At 41.0% G+C, this 14,324-nt stretch overlaps 1 protein-coding gene across 2 annotated transcripts in view; it reads right to left on the bottom strand.

Moving 5' to 3' along the window:
- The window catches only part of CDC16 (cell division cycle 16), a 34,719-nt gene extending 21,614 nt beyond the window's left edge, over positions 1–13,105 (bottom strand). The window contains exons 1-12 of one of the 2 annotated variants that reach the window (XM_049857111.1): positions 12,941–13,105; positions 9,595–9,649; positions 9,387–9,484; positions 8,091–8,129; positions 7,642–7,782; positions 6,561–6,720; positions 5,245–5,336; positions 4,532–4,665; positions 3,620–3,699; positions 2,360–2,409; positions 1,187–1,260; positions 635–760 (exon numbers count right to left, since the gene is read on the bottom strand). In XM_049857111.1, the coding sequence (XP_049713068.1) occupies positions 635–760; positions 1,187–1,260; positions 2,360–2,409; positions 3,620–3,699; positions 4,532–4,665; positions 5,245–5,336; positions 6,561–6,720; positions 7,642–7,782; positions 8,091–8,129; positions 9,387–9,484; positions 9,595–9,649; positions 12,941–12,988 (1,097 nt within the window). In that variant the 5' untranslated portion in view covers positions 12,989–13,105. Of the gene's footprint in view, positions 1–634; positions 761–1,186; positions 1,261–2,359; positions 2,410–3,619; positions 3,700–4,531; positions 4,666–5,244; positions 5,337–6,560; positions 6,721–7,641; positions 7,783–8,090; positions 8,130–9,386; positions 9,485–9,594; positions 9,650–10,346; positions 10,410–12,940 lie in introns of those variants that run through there. The other variant, XM_049857112.1, reaches the window with a different exon arrangement.
- Positions 13,106–14,324: the final 1,219 nt, after the last annotated feature.

The raw sequence follows: 14,324 nt of genomic DNA, 5'->3' as shown, positions 1-14,324 counted from the left end.
AGTCACTATGAGGTGAAACTGACTCAACGGCACCTAAGAACAAGGAAACCACTAACGTAACTGAGCTGACCACTAAGTTAACTGAGCTGAAATTTCAGTGCCGCACGTGACAAAGGATAAAGATTTTACAGAATTAGTTAGGAAAGTCACTGAAGAAGCTGACAGCAGCAATAACACACCCTGGGAGGCAGGGAGAATCTGATTTCCAAAGTAGACGCATTTATTTCTAAAATGTCCAGTCTTCAACTAAAAAAAATGAGACACGCAAAGCAACAGGAAAATGTAACCCATACGTTAAAAAAAAAAAAAAAAGGCAGTAAACAGAAACTATCCCTGAGGAATCCCAGATGTTGTGTTGGATGAGGCTGACCTGAAGGGCTTCCATACTCCTCTCTTCCCTCGGCCTAATTTTCTAGTTCCTGCATGCGCTGGTTGAGATAAATGGAAAGGCGAACTGATTATATAAGCCCTCCCCTCAATTCTGTAATTATTTTACAGTCAGAAGCTAATAGGCAAGACGCTAGTGAGATGTTTATAATTTGCTTACTTTAACAAACAAATGGCAGTAACAGTAATAACAGAAATTTCATTTTGTTAGTAAACCAATCCTTTCAGAGTTTTGCTTCTGACGTACCCTTTCATCAGCTGTGCGGCTGTGAAGTAAGCAGCCATGGCTTGGTCATGCTCGCTCTCAACTGCAAATGAATGCCCATAGGCTATCCAGGCAGGCCCGTACGTTCTCTCAAGCGTTGTAGCTTTGCTAGAACAAAAGAGTTTCTTCAGGTTATTTATTTTTAATTTGTTGAGTTCATTTTAAGTAAGCAGGTGGCCTCCAGGACATTACAATTAAACAAAGGAGTTGCCAACATATTAAACACTAATGCAACATTTTTGTTGATGCATTTGAACCAAAAAGTTTAATAGTACAAGCAAAACTGTAAGAGAAATGTCTGTGACTTTATAAGTACTGTAGATGAATCCATCAGCATTCTGTACAGAACTTACACAGTACGATGAGATCCATTTGTAACCTAATTGATAAACGGTGGTAACAGAAACAGCAGCCACGACTTAACGAGGGCCTTCTCTGTACGGTTAAGTACTTACCTAATTACCCTGTTAAAGCAGATGACAAGAAATCCTTTTCTACAGGTTCATTGGGGGGAGGAAGAAAATAAATTCATACCTGAGGTATCTTCTGGCGTGTTCATTTTTGTGGCCAACCATGAGATAGTAACATCCCACTGCAAACCAAGACACCTAAAAAGTTCAGAATTTGCTATTACCAAAGATTCCTAATCTTGAACTGGAAATCTCTAACAAATCAGGCCAGACCGAGGGTGGACTAAATGTTCTACATCACATGTTTTAGTTCAAGTTAGAAATTTCAGAGACAAGCTGTCCACTAAGGATCCTCCATGACAAAAGGAGAGATGTGCCTTAGCTCTCTCTCAAGGTGCCCTCGATCATGTGCTATTATCATTTAAGATATGAAAAGCATTTGAGGACTTAATACCTGAAAAATCAGTCTGTGAGTCCTGGCCTTCCACCTAACACTGTTTGCCGATCCTTGCTCTACCTTTTTCCTCTGCCCCTGGATTCTGTTTCTTGTTCAGCTGACTTCTCCTATGCTGGTTTCACTTCCTTCTAAATGATTTTCATAGTGGTCTAGGTTGCAAATTACTGTCTTGTCTAAGACCTAGACCCTGGCCCCTCTCTTTTGTCTTTAAGTAGTGAGTCTATGGTTACATTTCCAGTTCCTAGTTCTCAGTTCTGATCATGGCAGTGTGGAAGACACGCTGATTTAGTCAGTGCACAATTCAATAAGTAATTTTACATATGTAATGCAAGAAACCTAATTATTAGCATTACTTATGAGAAGTGGGAGTGAAACTTTCACTTTCAACATTATATACTTCTGTATGCTAAGTATTTTAAGATAGTATGCATGTATAATTTCTATAATCAGAAAATAAGGATTTTTTTAGGTTACTGCTTCAGTGTACTAAAGAAATACCTTCATGGACTAAAAAGATCAGTGCTGCTTTCTAAATATCTTAAGCATTAGGTGGAAACCCTGGTGGCGTAGTGGTTAACTGCTATAGCTGCTAACCTAAAGGGTCGGGTTGGCAGTTTCAATCTGCCAGGCGCTCCTTGGAAACTCTTTCGGACAGTTCTACTCTATCCTATAGGGTCGCTGTAAGTCGGATTCGACTCGACAGTACTGGGTTTGGTTTGGTTTTGGTAAGCATTAGGAGAATTTGCTCTAACACCTTTAGCTACTGTCTAACTACTAGTGAAATGTTTTCTTAAATTCAGGTTTAAAAAAATGAAAAAATAAAGGATTCATATTACTTACAGGATTACCAGGATACAAATCCACCAGTTTATGAGAAAGATAGAAGAGTTCTATATTTAGGGAAAAAGACAAAAAAATTATTACTACTTTTCCCTAATTACAACTCTTTACAATAACATTTTTATGTTACAGCAAATTCTGTTCTCATAGGAATGGTTTCATACTTTTCTTTGTTCTAGATACAAAATCCATTTAATTAATGGATTACAAAAGTCCACTGGGCAGATACCATGGCTGTTTAGTTTTAAGCTGTCTCAAACACCTTATCGGTTGCTGGACGCTAAGTACTGAGTACCTGCTGGGGGGACTGAAAAACTGAACGAAAGGCATAGTGCGCAACACGAGACTAGATACCACTTAAAGTACTTTACAACACTTAAGAGCTTATTCAAAGCTTCTCGCCTTCTTAGAAACCTGTGCTTCTTACTCCACAGACCTATTACGGACCATATTAACCACCCACGACCAACTTGGCTGGTCAAATTCACATGTTTATCAGAGTAACAAAATTACTTCCTCTTGAGAAATGTGTAAGTTCTAGCATCTCATGATCACATTGCCTGTAGGTAAGTGTACCGGAATCTAAGCTTCCATTATTACTCAACACAACACCCAGAGTTTAGAATAGTTTTTTTCAAACTTTAGGGTCACCTAAATATATTATGTTAAAATGCTGATATAAATTCAGTAGACCTGGAGCAGCTGGAGATTTTACATTTCTAACAAGCTCCCAGGAGATGCTGATGCTGTTGGTTCACAGGCCACAATTTGAACAAAGGAAATTGGAGTTTAAACTGAATAAACTCTTATTCAGTTTAAAAAGATTCAGGGGTGAATACAGCCCAAACACAACTAAATGTTTCTGAAAGGTTAAAATATGGAGAATGCGAGCAAAAAATCTGCCTCCTTCCAATTTCCTAACAGTTCCTGACTCCTGTCATTATCATTCTTCTTATAGAATTTACAGAAAAAAAAAAAAAGGCAAAGGTGACACCCAACACTCTAAAGCTAACGTACCTTGAATCACAAATTATTTGGGGGACTAGGAAGAAGGAAGCAAGGATAAAGAAAGCATTCTCTTGGGATAACAATGGATAGTTAGCCATTTTGTTAAGTATTTCTTCTTCTATTTGTTACTTTTATTTTAGAACTCCATTATGGAATTTCAATTATCCAGGATTTGTCCGCCAAAATTTCAAGCATTACTGGAATTTTCTTATGTCTAAAAATTACTATTTTAATTTAAAAACAAATTCTTACCATTGGCTTTATTCAGTTCCACAAGGGTCCCTATGTGTACAGGTAAACAACTGGCATGGAAAGGATCTTTTTCCATGACTCTGAAAGTTAAAGCAATGCATTACTACCCTCAGAACACACAGTACCACACTCACTAAAATCTGCTGTGTCTAAATAACCATTACAGCGTTACGTACAATACTATGGGGTTATAACGCTTTTTACTTTCTTAGCTCAATTATCTTCAGGTTAGCTTGACTAAGGCAAGGATTACGTTATAAACAAATGGGAAAATCCTGTTTTATATAGAAAGAATAATAAATGGTACATTATCCCATGCATTCACTTTAAATCAATAGAATTATAATACATGTAATAATAAGTAGTCCAATTATTGAAAAGGATCAAAAACATTATGAAATATTAAATAGATCACAAGTATTTACTAATTAAAAGGTTTATAATTTCAAGGATTTTAAGCAAACCCCAAGAGCCACATGAAATTGTACATGTAATTTTGCTAAAGGACAGTCTGAATGGTATGCACTGGTGTGAGATCATTTCACTAGTGACTGTGCCAGGCTGGGTGCCCAGGAGCTACTGGATTTTATTAGTCTCTACTTCAATAAAGTATTTATTTATGAAACTATATGATAAAACGGTATTTTCAAATTTGCAAATTATCAAATACTGGGGAGAAGGACTTGTATATCCCTCCCGAGTAATGTAATGGCCTACAAATATGCATAAACCTATGTCTGTCGAATTCCTCTTTTAAGATAGCACACTGCTTGGCACTCTGCAAATGGTAAAGGCAACTTAAATTATGATCATCTCACAGGAGATTACTCAAACAGCACGCTGGTGTTATTTCTTAGGTAAGGCGTACTAAACTCTTTATGCTCTTACACAAAAACGTTTGTATGTACTTACACGGACGTAAGCTTGTAGCACATTTTGAAGTCACAGTTATAATAATGTCTCTCAGCTAAAGATACTACCACATCCAGATTCTCTCGCAAGCCATCTACAGACTCAGGAATGGCGGTTTCACTAGGCTTATTATACTGAAACACAGATAAATTGAAACGTAAACTAAATGAGCACTGACAAATCTCAAGGCAGACTCAATCTGTGCCTGGCTCAAGGGTTTAAGGATTTACACGAGGACCTGTGTGAGCCTCTGAAAACTTTTCAACCTCGAGTTTCATCAGTACACTCAATGCGTTTAATCCTCGATTTTGTCACGAGATTTCCATGATAGAAAGTGTTTTATGAAGTCTAACCTCAGGAAGCATAAGAAGAGACCCTCCCTTCAAGGCAACACTGTTCCATTCACTCGATAATTCAATCTTTTAGTACAAGGAGTCCTTGGGAGGAAGGCAAACGTTTGGGGGAGCTCTTTTAGGAATCACATCGCATATGTCATATAATCTAACTGAATTCTTATGAATTAATAAATAATTAATTTTACTGTTTCTGGACAAAGTAACCCTTTCTATTATATCATTACTAACTCCTACTTCTAAACAATTTAAGATTAGCAATGAGAGAATGCCACAGTTGATAAACTAGTAAAACTAAAAGAATAGAGGTCAAATTTAATGGAAGAAATAAATACAGCATTAACTCCTGTTTTGACTTACCTTTTTTAATTTGTTCTCAAACAGAAAACGTAGCAATTCCTGTTCTTCAGGACACAGCTTGCTGAGAGGTAGTGATTCAAGCAGCTCTTTTTCTTTAAAATATTGAAGAAAACAAACAAACAAATGTCCTCACAATATGTATGGGAGAAAAAAAAAACTTCAGCAATTAAACATATTCTTCTATAGCTCTTGGTCTAAGTATCACACTCGAAAGGGAAAATAAGATCAAAGTGTACCAGAGAAAATGAGGACAGTGATTCGCACGCTGGGGTGATGAGAATCACCTGGAGGCTGCAGCAGCTTTTCCAGGGCTATGGCCCAAGAAGCTTCCAGGTGATTCTAATCCTTGCCAGACCGGAGAACCACCACGCCAGAGTTTCTTAATCTCAGCACTACTGACATTTTGGGCCAGGTAATTCTTTCTTTTAGGGAGATGTCCTCTGGCTCTGCATTATGGCACGTTTAGCAGCATCTCTGGCCTCCACCCGCTAGAGGCCAGTAACACCCTACCCCTCCCCTGCCCTCGAGTTGTGACAACCAAAAACATGTCCAGTCATCACCAAACATCCCCTGGGGGACAAATCACCCCCGGACAGAGAATCACTGCACTAGGGAAAGATATGCTTGAATCCCATTAATATAACCACCACGTTTTCTGTTTTTCTCATTTATCCACCTCCCAATCACTGCAAACATACCAGATCAGTGGTTCTCAACTATCGTTGTACAGTAGAGTTATCTGGGGAGCTTTAAACCATATTGGTCCCAGGGCCCCACCTCCAGAGATTCTGATTCAGTGGGTCTGGAGTTGGGGCCTAGACACTGATATGTTTCTATAGCTCCTCAAGAATTCTAAAGCGCAGCCAGGTTGAGATCACTGAATCTTGATACTGAACTCTGCCTATACTACCTCAAATCACTTCTCAGAAAGGTGGTCTGCTCACTTCACACTCTAAGGATTCTGGTAACAAGAGGCACTGTACAACACTGCATTTTGCAATGTGCTTCATATTTGAAGATGTTAAGAAAGCTAACAGGTCTATTTAAACCTGTCTAATAAACCAAAAACCAAACCTGCTGCCGTTGAGTCAATTCTGACTCATAGCGACCCTACAGGACAGAGTAGAACTGCCCCATAGGGTTTCCAAGAATTGCCTGGTGGATTTGAACTGCTGACCTTTTGGTTAGCAGCTGTAGCACTTAACCACTACACCAACCTGTGTATAACCTGCCCTTAATTCTCCAGATGTCAGAGAAAAAAAAAAATCCCAACAATATTTGTCATGCTAAACATAAGAACACCTTAATTTCCAAACCTTCTTGTGCTGTCAACATGTGGTGTGACGTTAAAAGATCAAATGCTTCAAAACAGTACACATCAAGCTTCAAAGCTTCTTTGTAGCTGTACGTAGCTAGGGTTCGGTTATCCAGAGCGTCATAGATTTTCCCTCTTAAAAGACAAATAGAGCTCTTTATCTGTTGGGAAAATATGAGTTACATACTAAGTCAATACTTTTAAACTTAATTTTTTATTAAAAATTATAGAACTACTGAAAGCTTTTTTTTTTTTTTTAACATCTAACAGGATTTGGTTCAAGCCAACTGTCAGAAAAAATAAATAAATAAACTGTCAGAGTATAGTATAATTAACAGAAACGAGAAAGTAAAAAAGAAAGCTTCTCTAACTTATCTTCTCTGGGCTCTAATACAAATCTTTATAGCTTATGGATAAACCACTGCTACTAGGCTGATTATCTGTTTTATCCCAAATAGGGTAATGATTTAGAGACAGCAAACACAGGTTTATATATTAACCCAAACTTCAAGATAGTTTGATAGATAGATTCCAATCGAAAGATCTTAGTATATATTAGAAAACCGGACGCAAAAAAGCATGGCTTTCCGGAATTGGACAAACCTGAGTTCAAATCCTGACTCTGCCATTGACTAGCGACCTGGGACAAGATATTTAGCCCCTCTTGGCTTCACTTCCCTCATCTGTAAAAAGGAGAAAATACTATCTAACTTACAGGACTCTTGTGAGGACTAAATGCGATAACATCTGTATAGGATTAGCACACAGTAAAACCTAACCAAAGCCAAACTTGTTGCTGTTGAGTCAATTCTACTCTTAGCGACCCTATATGACAGAGTAGAACTGCCCCATAGGGTTTCCAAGACTGCCTGGTAGATTCGAACTGTCAATCTTTTGGTTAGCAGCCATAGTTCTTAACCACTACGCCACCAAGGTTTCCTGTTTTAATATGGTTATACTCAACTAAAAAAAGGGTCATTTGTTTTTGCTATGTAACGTGAGCAATTCCTACTGATGTTACTGAAGCATGCTAACATTCTTTCTGATTTCAAGGGTTGGTATTTCAGATCATAATTACTTACTGAAGATTGTGACATTTCCCAGTCACTGGAGGAGTCTTTCAAGCCACTTTCATCCTTCAAGTATTTTTCAAATAATCTTTTGTTGATTGGTTCCTCCATATCAAGGATATCAAGTGCCTGCTGGTGCTCTTTGGCAGCATACTATGTAGAAATAGGGAAATACCGTTCATCACCCATGACTTCTAACCCAAACATATACCCACACATCTCCAGATTTTAAAAGAGTAAGAAATATTAGACCCAGTCTTTACTTAAATTAAAAATGTCTAAAGCAGAACTTTTCCATGCATGTCAGCTTTTAGTAAATGGAGGGTCAATATTTCACAGCAAGCAATTCTAAAGACCATTTCCTCATCAAATATTTTATTAACCTGCCCAGCTCCATTACAAAAAATTAATGCAGAAAATTAAACTCTTACAGATACACATGAAACGGAGTGCATACTTACATGACATCGGGCCGCAAGGTATCGGCATGCTTCATATAACTAGGAAAAAAAAGAATCTATTAAAAAGTGCTCCACCGAAACGATCCCCTGAGGTCTTCTTCAAACCATAGTTTAGCTTCATTAGGAAAGAAGGTCTGCCTTCAGCACTGTCCAGTGAGTTTATGTTAACGGTGGTGGGATAATTTACAAAAGGACAGCAAGAATGGTTACATGACTTGAAGAATGTAATCAATGGCACTAAGTTGTACATGTAGAAATTGTTGAATTGGTTTATGTTTTGCTATGCATATTTTCACCAAAAATAAGTAATTTTTAAAAAGTGGTCAAGATAATAAGCATCTTTACCTTAATACTATAAACATGAAATAAGACTTATTTTCATAATTTCTCCTTTAAATCTTGCAGTAAAAAAAAAAAAGTCTCTTCAACTCATATCCACCAGGAACCTATTGTTTACTAGGCACCGAGGAGTCAAAAAGGAATAAGGACCTGCCCTCAAGGAGGTTATAATAGGGAGGACATAAATACAGGGCGATGGGGTAAGCACTATGAAGGAAGAACATAAAAAGTGCTAACAAGGCGAAGGAGGAAACGTGCAGGGACGAGGGTAAGTAAGGAGAAGCCAGGCAAGGCTGGTCAGTCCCATTCTGGCCGAGGCTGGGAAGAGCAGAAGTTTGTCAGGCAGTGGGTTCACGGGGTGGGAAGTATCTCAGCCACTGAGTATGAAAAACCGTCATGTGTTTAAGGAACCGTAGGGCTCAGCAAGGCTGGAACACGTGTTACAAGTGTTGATGGTGGAGAGGCATCATAAAGGACCCTGGGTGACTACTAATGCATTCTGACTTTCTCTTGTAGGTAATGCGAAACCAACCAACAATTACGTGAGTCATCTAATCAGGCCTGTCTTTTAGGATGATCACCGTTGTGACAGTTTGGAAGATGAATTGGAGACAGGGAGGGAGAGAAGGGGGAAGGCGATGCTGGAGAAGAGAGACAAGAAACCAGAGCAGAGACACTGAAGGCCCGACATGCATGAGGGGCAGTGAAATGGAAAGGAATACCTATGACTCAGAGCTACTCAGGAAGAACAGAATTTTGAGGACTTTATGACCAGATACAGGAGAGGAAAAACAAGGTGAGCAAGATTAGGAATAAGAAATTTTCTTTTCACGTTCAACGTGAAAAAATGAATATCCTTTAAATAACTTTGACATAAAAGAACATACTGGTAGGACTCATCTAACGGCATTTTTTTTTTAAGTTTTAAAAACCTTGGAAGCTCATACAGTGACTTACTTTGTCTAGTTTTCGCGACCGAAGTGCGTGAGCCGCTCTGTGATATTGCGCTGTCAGGTAAAGACACTGTGCCAACCAATAAATGTCCTGGGGCTCCTCTGGGGGGAAATTACAGAAATGGTCAGAGTGCAAGGTGTAACAGAACGATTTTTAAAGATTAGGGAAATCACACACATGCACACACACAAAGCCAGCATTTGCCACTTACCATGAGAGAGGGAAGCTACTTTATCTGCCCAAAAGAGAGCACTTTGATACTGCTGCTGTTTTTAAAAAAAAAGTAAGTACATTGTTATTTCAATAGTTCCAAGCAGATATTTAATATTATTATAATGCTGTATAATAAACCAACATCTTAATTCAATACGTTTTTGTAAGTAGTACGGATCTATCTTATATCTCAGATACGATGAGTTTTAGTTCAATGGTACAATGAAAACTTTATTGTAATATCTTTGATACATACAATTCATGGGGATAAAAAATAGTTCTGTTTTATTTTAATTGATATGCTTCAAAAATGAATCAAATAGTACCTAAAGTAGTAGCTAATTTAAATGCTATTTTATCATGCAATATTTAGTCATTAATACTTCTCACATTATTTATATAATGACACTTTTCAATGAGCTGTTAATTAATCCCAAACTGGAGCTCAGTAGGAAGAATAAACCCAACCCACTGCCATCCAGTCAATTTGGACTCACAGAGGCCCTGTAGGACAGAGTAGAACTGCCTCATAGGGCTTCCAAGGCTGTAAATCTTTATGGAAACAGACTGCCATATCTTTCTTCCGCTGAGTAGTTGGTGGGTTTGAACGGCCAACCTTTTGGTTAGCAACTGAGTGCTTTAACCACTGCACCACCAGAGCAACTATGTAAGAAGAATACTGTATCAAATACCTCACATACTACAGTTGTAATTTTAATAACATTCAAATTAAAAAATATATATACATACATAAACTAAGCTTCTCTGACCATGGAGGGGGTAGGAGGTTGCCAACTCCAAAAATGAAGAAGCCAGTGATGCCACTCAAAGTCTATCATGACTAGCTTTAGTCCTCATTCTCAGTCTTTCTCCAACCGTTGCCTCAGTCCCCCTGGACACGAACCAGGAACTCTGCTACCCGGAGAATGAATGTTTATGGGGTGGTTACAAATCTGCTCAACTCTAAGTGGAAACTAGGCCTGTCTTGTTCCTCTGGCTGCATCCACAGGGCCAGAAAAAGTACTCAGTAAATACTTGTTCAATTCCACAGACTGTGGGAAACAAAACTACTCTACTTGGCTGCAGCACTTCACATCAATTTTCATCAATTCTCAATACTTTGTATGCTCTTTTCCTCCCTTCTTTCTTTCTCTTTCCCAGGACAGCACACATTTCAATAAAAAAAGCAATGACATCGTGCACCAGACACTGTTGACTCTGGAGCTGCTCCTTTTCTTAAACACTTTTTGTTAATCACTCAAGGGTAAATGCAAGAAATGGGGATGCAGTTAATGTGCATTTTCAAAAGCATGGATCTGATCTAGAGAAACAAGAGCCTTTACACAAACAGACCTATGCACAGCCATGTTCACTGCAGCTCTGTTTACAACAGCAAAAAGCTGGAAGCAACCAAGGTGCCCATCAATGGATGAATGGGCAAATAAATTACAGTATATTCACACAATGGAATACTATGCATCGATAAAGAACAATGATGAATCTGTGAAACATTTCATAACATGGAGGAATCTGGAAAGCATTATGCTGAGTGAAATTGGTCAGTTGCAAAAGGACAAATATTGTATGAGACCACTATTACAAGAACTCAAGAAATAGTTAAGACAGAGAAGAAAATATTCTTTGATGGTTACGATGGCGGGGGGAGGGAGGGAGAGGAGGATTCACTAGACAGTAAACAAGAACTAATTTAGGTGAAGGGAAAGACAACACACAATACAGGAGATGTCAGCACAACTGGACTAAACCAAAAGCAAGGAAGTTTCCTGAATAAACCGAATGCTTCGAAGGCCGGCGTAGCAGGGGCGGGGGTTTGGGAACCATGGTTTCAGGGGACATCCAGGTGAACTGGCATAATAAAATCTATTAAGAAAACATTCTGCAACCTATTTTGGAGAGTGGCACCTGGGGTCTTAAATGCTAGCAAGCGGCCATCTAAGACTCATCAGTTGGTCTCAACCCCACGTGGAGCAAAGGAGAATACAGAGCACCAAAGACACAAGGTAATTATGAGCCCATGAGACAGAAAGGGCCACATAAATCAGAGACTACATCAACCTGAGACCAGAAGAACTAGACGGTGCCGGGCTACAACCCTTGACTGCCACGACAGGGAACACAATAGAGAATCTCTGAACGAGCAGGAGAACAGTAGGATGCAGACCTCAAATTCTCGTAAAAAGACCAGACTTAATGGTCTGACTGAGACTAGAAGGACCCCGGAGGTCATGGTGCCTGGACCCTCTGTTAGCCCAAGACAGGAACCGTTCCTAAAGCCAACTCTTCAGACAGGGATTGGGCTGGACTATAAGATAGAAAATGATACTGGTGAGGAGTGAGCTTCTTTGGCTCAAGTAGACACATGAGACCATGTGGGCAGCCAGCTCCAGTCTGGAGGGGAGATGTGAAGGCCGAGGGGGGACAGAAGCAGGCTGAATAGACACAGAAATACAAGTGGAGAGGAGTGTGCTGTCTCACTAGGGGGTGAGCAACTAGGAGTATATAAAAACCAAAAACCAAACCCACTGCCGTAGAGTCGATTCCGACTCATAGCGACCCTATAGGCAGAGGAGAACTACCCCATAGTGTTTCCAAGGAGCGCCTAGTGGATTCGAACTGCCGACCTTTTGGTTAGAAGCTGTAGCATTTAGCCACTACGCCACCAGGGTTTCCGGGAGTATATAGCAAAGTGTATATAAGTTTTCGTATGAGAGACTGACTTGATTTGTAAACTTCCACTTAAATCACAATAAAAGTTTAAAAAAAAAGGGGGGGGGGAGTGTGGATTTGAGACAACAAGCTTATTTATATCTTTCTATCAGCATTCAATTAAATCGAGCTAAATAATTCTAATTCTTACAATTAAACCTCTAAAAAAAATTTCTATTAGCAAATTAAACTCGAAAGTCACCATGCAACTTTCCTCCTAAAATAGTCTTTCAACTTCCATTTAGCACTAAATATTTACTGAGCACATGTTACGTGCCCAGGTGCTCCCCTGGCTGCAGAGTGGGACCTTAAACAGGTGTCAAGGCTCATCCCTGCACTTCAGCGGCTTTCATTCTAAATGTTCCTTATCCTCCAGGCTGCAAACAAGGGCTCTGGGGCTGGAAGCGATCACCGGCAAGGGCTGCTTCCCTCCTTGGGGTAAGACAGACCGGGAGAAAACGGGGCTTGCCCCCCAGTTAAAGCCCATGGCCAATCTAACCATCCCCAGCAAGGACCCCGATGACAGCTGGCCCCTCCTTCCAGGCCCCCCGGAAACCGGCTCAGCGTCGGCCCGGGGCCCACGCTGCTCCCCTCCCGCCGGCGCGCCAGCCCCCTACCTGGTCGATGTACTGCCGGACGCGCTTCCGCAGCCGCTCCAGGTTCATGGTCACGCGGGCCCGGGAGGCGCGCGGCGCAGGGAGCCGGGTGGCAGAGCGTCGGCCGCCGCCGCCCGGGCACACCGCGCCGCCCGGATGCGCGCCCCTCCTTCCGGCTACCCGCCGGGCCCGTGCCCCGCGCCGCGCTCGGCAGCCACCCCGGCGGCAATTCTCGGGGCCGCGCTCCCAGCCAGACTCCGCCCCCGCGCATCCCCGCAAACGCGTCCCCCTCTGGCGCTGGAAACAAGCGTCACGCCTTTGGTTCCGAGGTGCTGTCGTCCTCCTCTTCGCCGTGCAGGGTTGCGTGGAGTTGGCTGCCTGAGTGGGGGTGATTCTTGGCCAGCTTCGTCTAGCCTTTCCCGTCCGACTCAAGTCTTTTTAGGTTGCGCAGCACGTTTATTTCTTAACGAAGCCATTCCCTCCTTAATTCCTTCTTAGCGGGTCTGGGGTTGCCAGCCTTTCCAGCTGGCCTGGCACTGACTTAGTGCTGGAGATCCTCAAGGACGGGTCTTACTGGCTTGGAAAACTAGTAGCCCGCTGGAAAAATTCGTGCACAGTGGAGTCAGCGTGCACAGCGGCCAAGAGCCTGGCCTCTGCAGACAGATGGGATTCGAATGTAACTCCCAATTTCTTGCAGCGTTTTGTTTGGGCTGCTCCCCAATGATAAGATTCCTCCCTTTTTGGGGCTCCATCCGCTTGACCCTTGCCTCTCCCCACCCCTGTTCTGTGGGGAAAAACGGGAAATTGCTGCCTGTTTTTGCCTCTTGCTTGCACTGTCGTAGCAAGGGTATGAAGGCGTTATTGCTACTTTGAATTTGGCGCTTTGTCCTAATTGACCATCTTCACACCTGACTTCACACTCAACAGCTGTGTGATCTTGGGCTAGTTGACCTCTCTGAGCCTCAGTTACCTCATCTGTCAAATTGGGGGGATAGATCTTTTACCTTGTAAGATTGTGATGAGAGTTAAGTAAAACTGTGTAAGTAAAGCATTTAGTGAATTACCTAAGCGACATAAAGCTCCCAGTAACTCGACCGTACTGGGTTTTCTGGGTTTGGTGAAGATTACAGCCTAGAAAACACTATGGGGTAGTTTTACTCTATCACACGGGGTCGCTAGAGTCAGAATTGACTCTGTGGCACACAACAGTGTAATCATTATTCAGAAGCTTTTTTTTTTTTTTTTTTTTTTGTAACTTTCAGGCATTTAACCCAGTCAAATAAAATTTTGCATGAAATTGGGTTAGTTACTTAGAAAAAATACGAGGTGGTATTAGCATTTCCTACTCTCCTCCTGGGGAGCCCTGGTGGCACAGTGGTTAAGCTCTGAGCTGCTAACCAGAAGG

This window comes from Elephas maximus, chromosome 17 (assembly GCF_024166365.1).
Source record: "Elephas maximus indicus isolate mEleMax1 chromosome 17, mEleMax1 primary haplotype, whole genome shotgun sequence".
Taxonomy (NCBI): domain Eukaryota; kingdom Metazoa; phylum Chordata; class Mammalia; order Proboscidea; family Elephantidae; genus Elephas; species Elephas maximus.
Note: the sequence above shows the minus strand (reverse complement) of the source record. Positions and strands in the feature narration are given on the sequence as shown.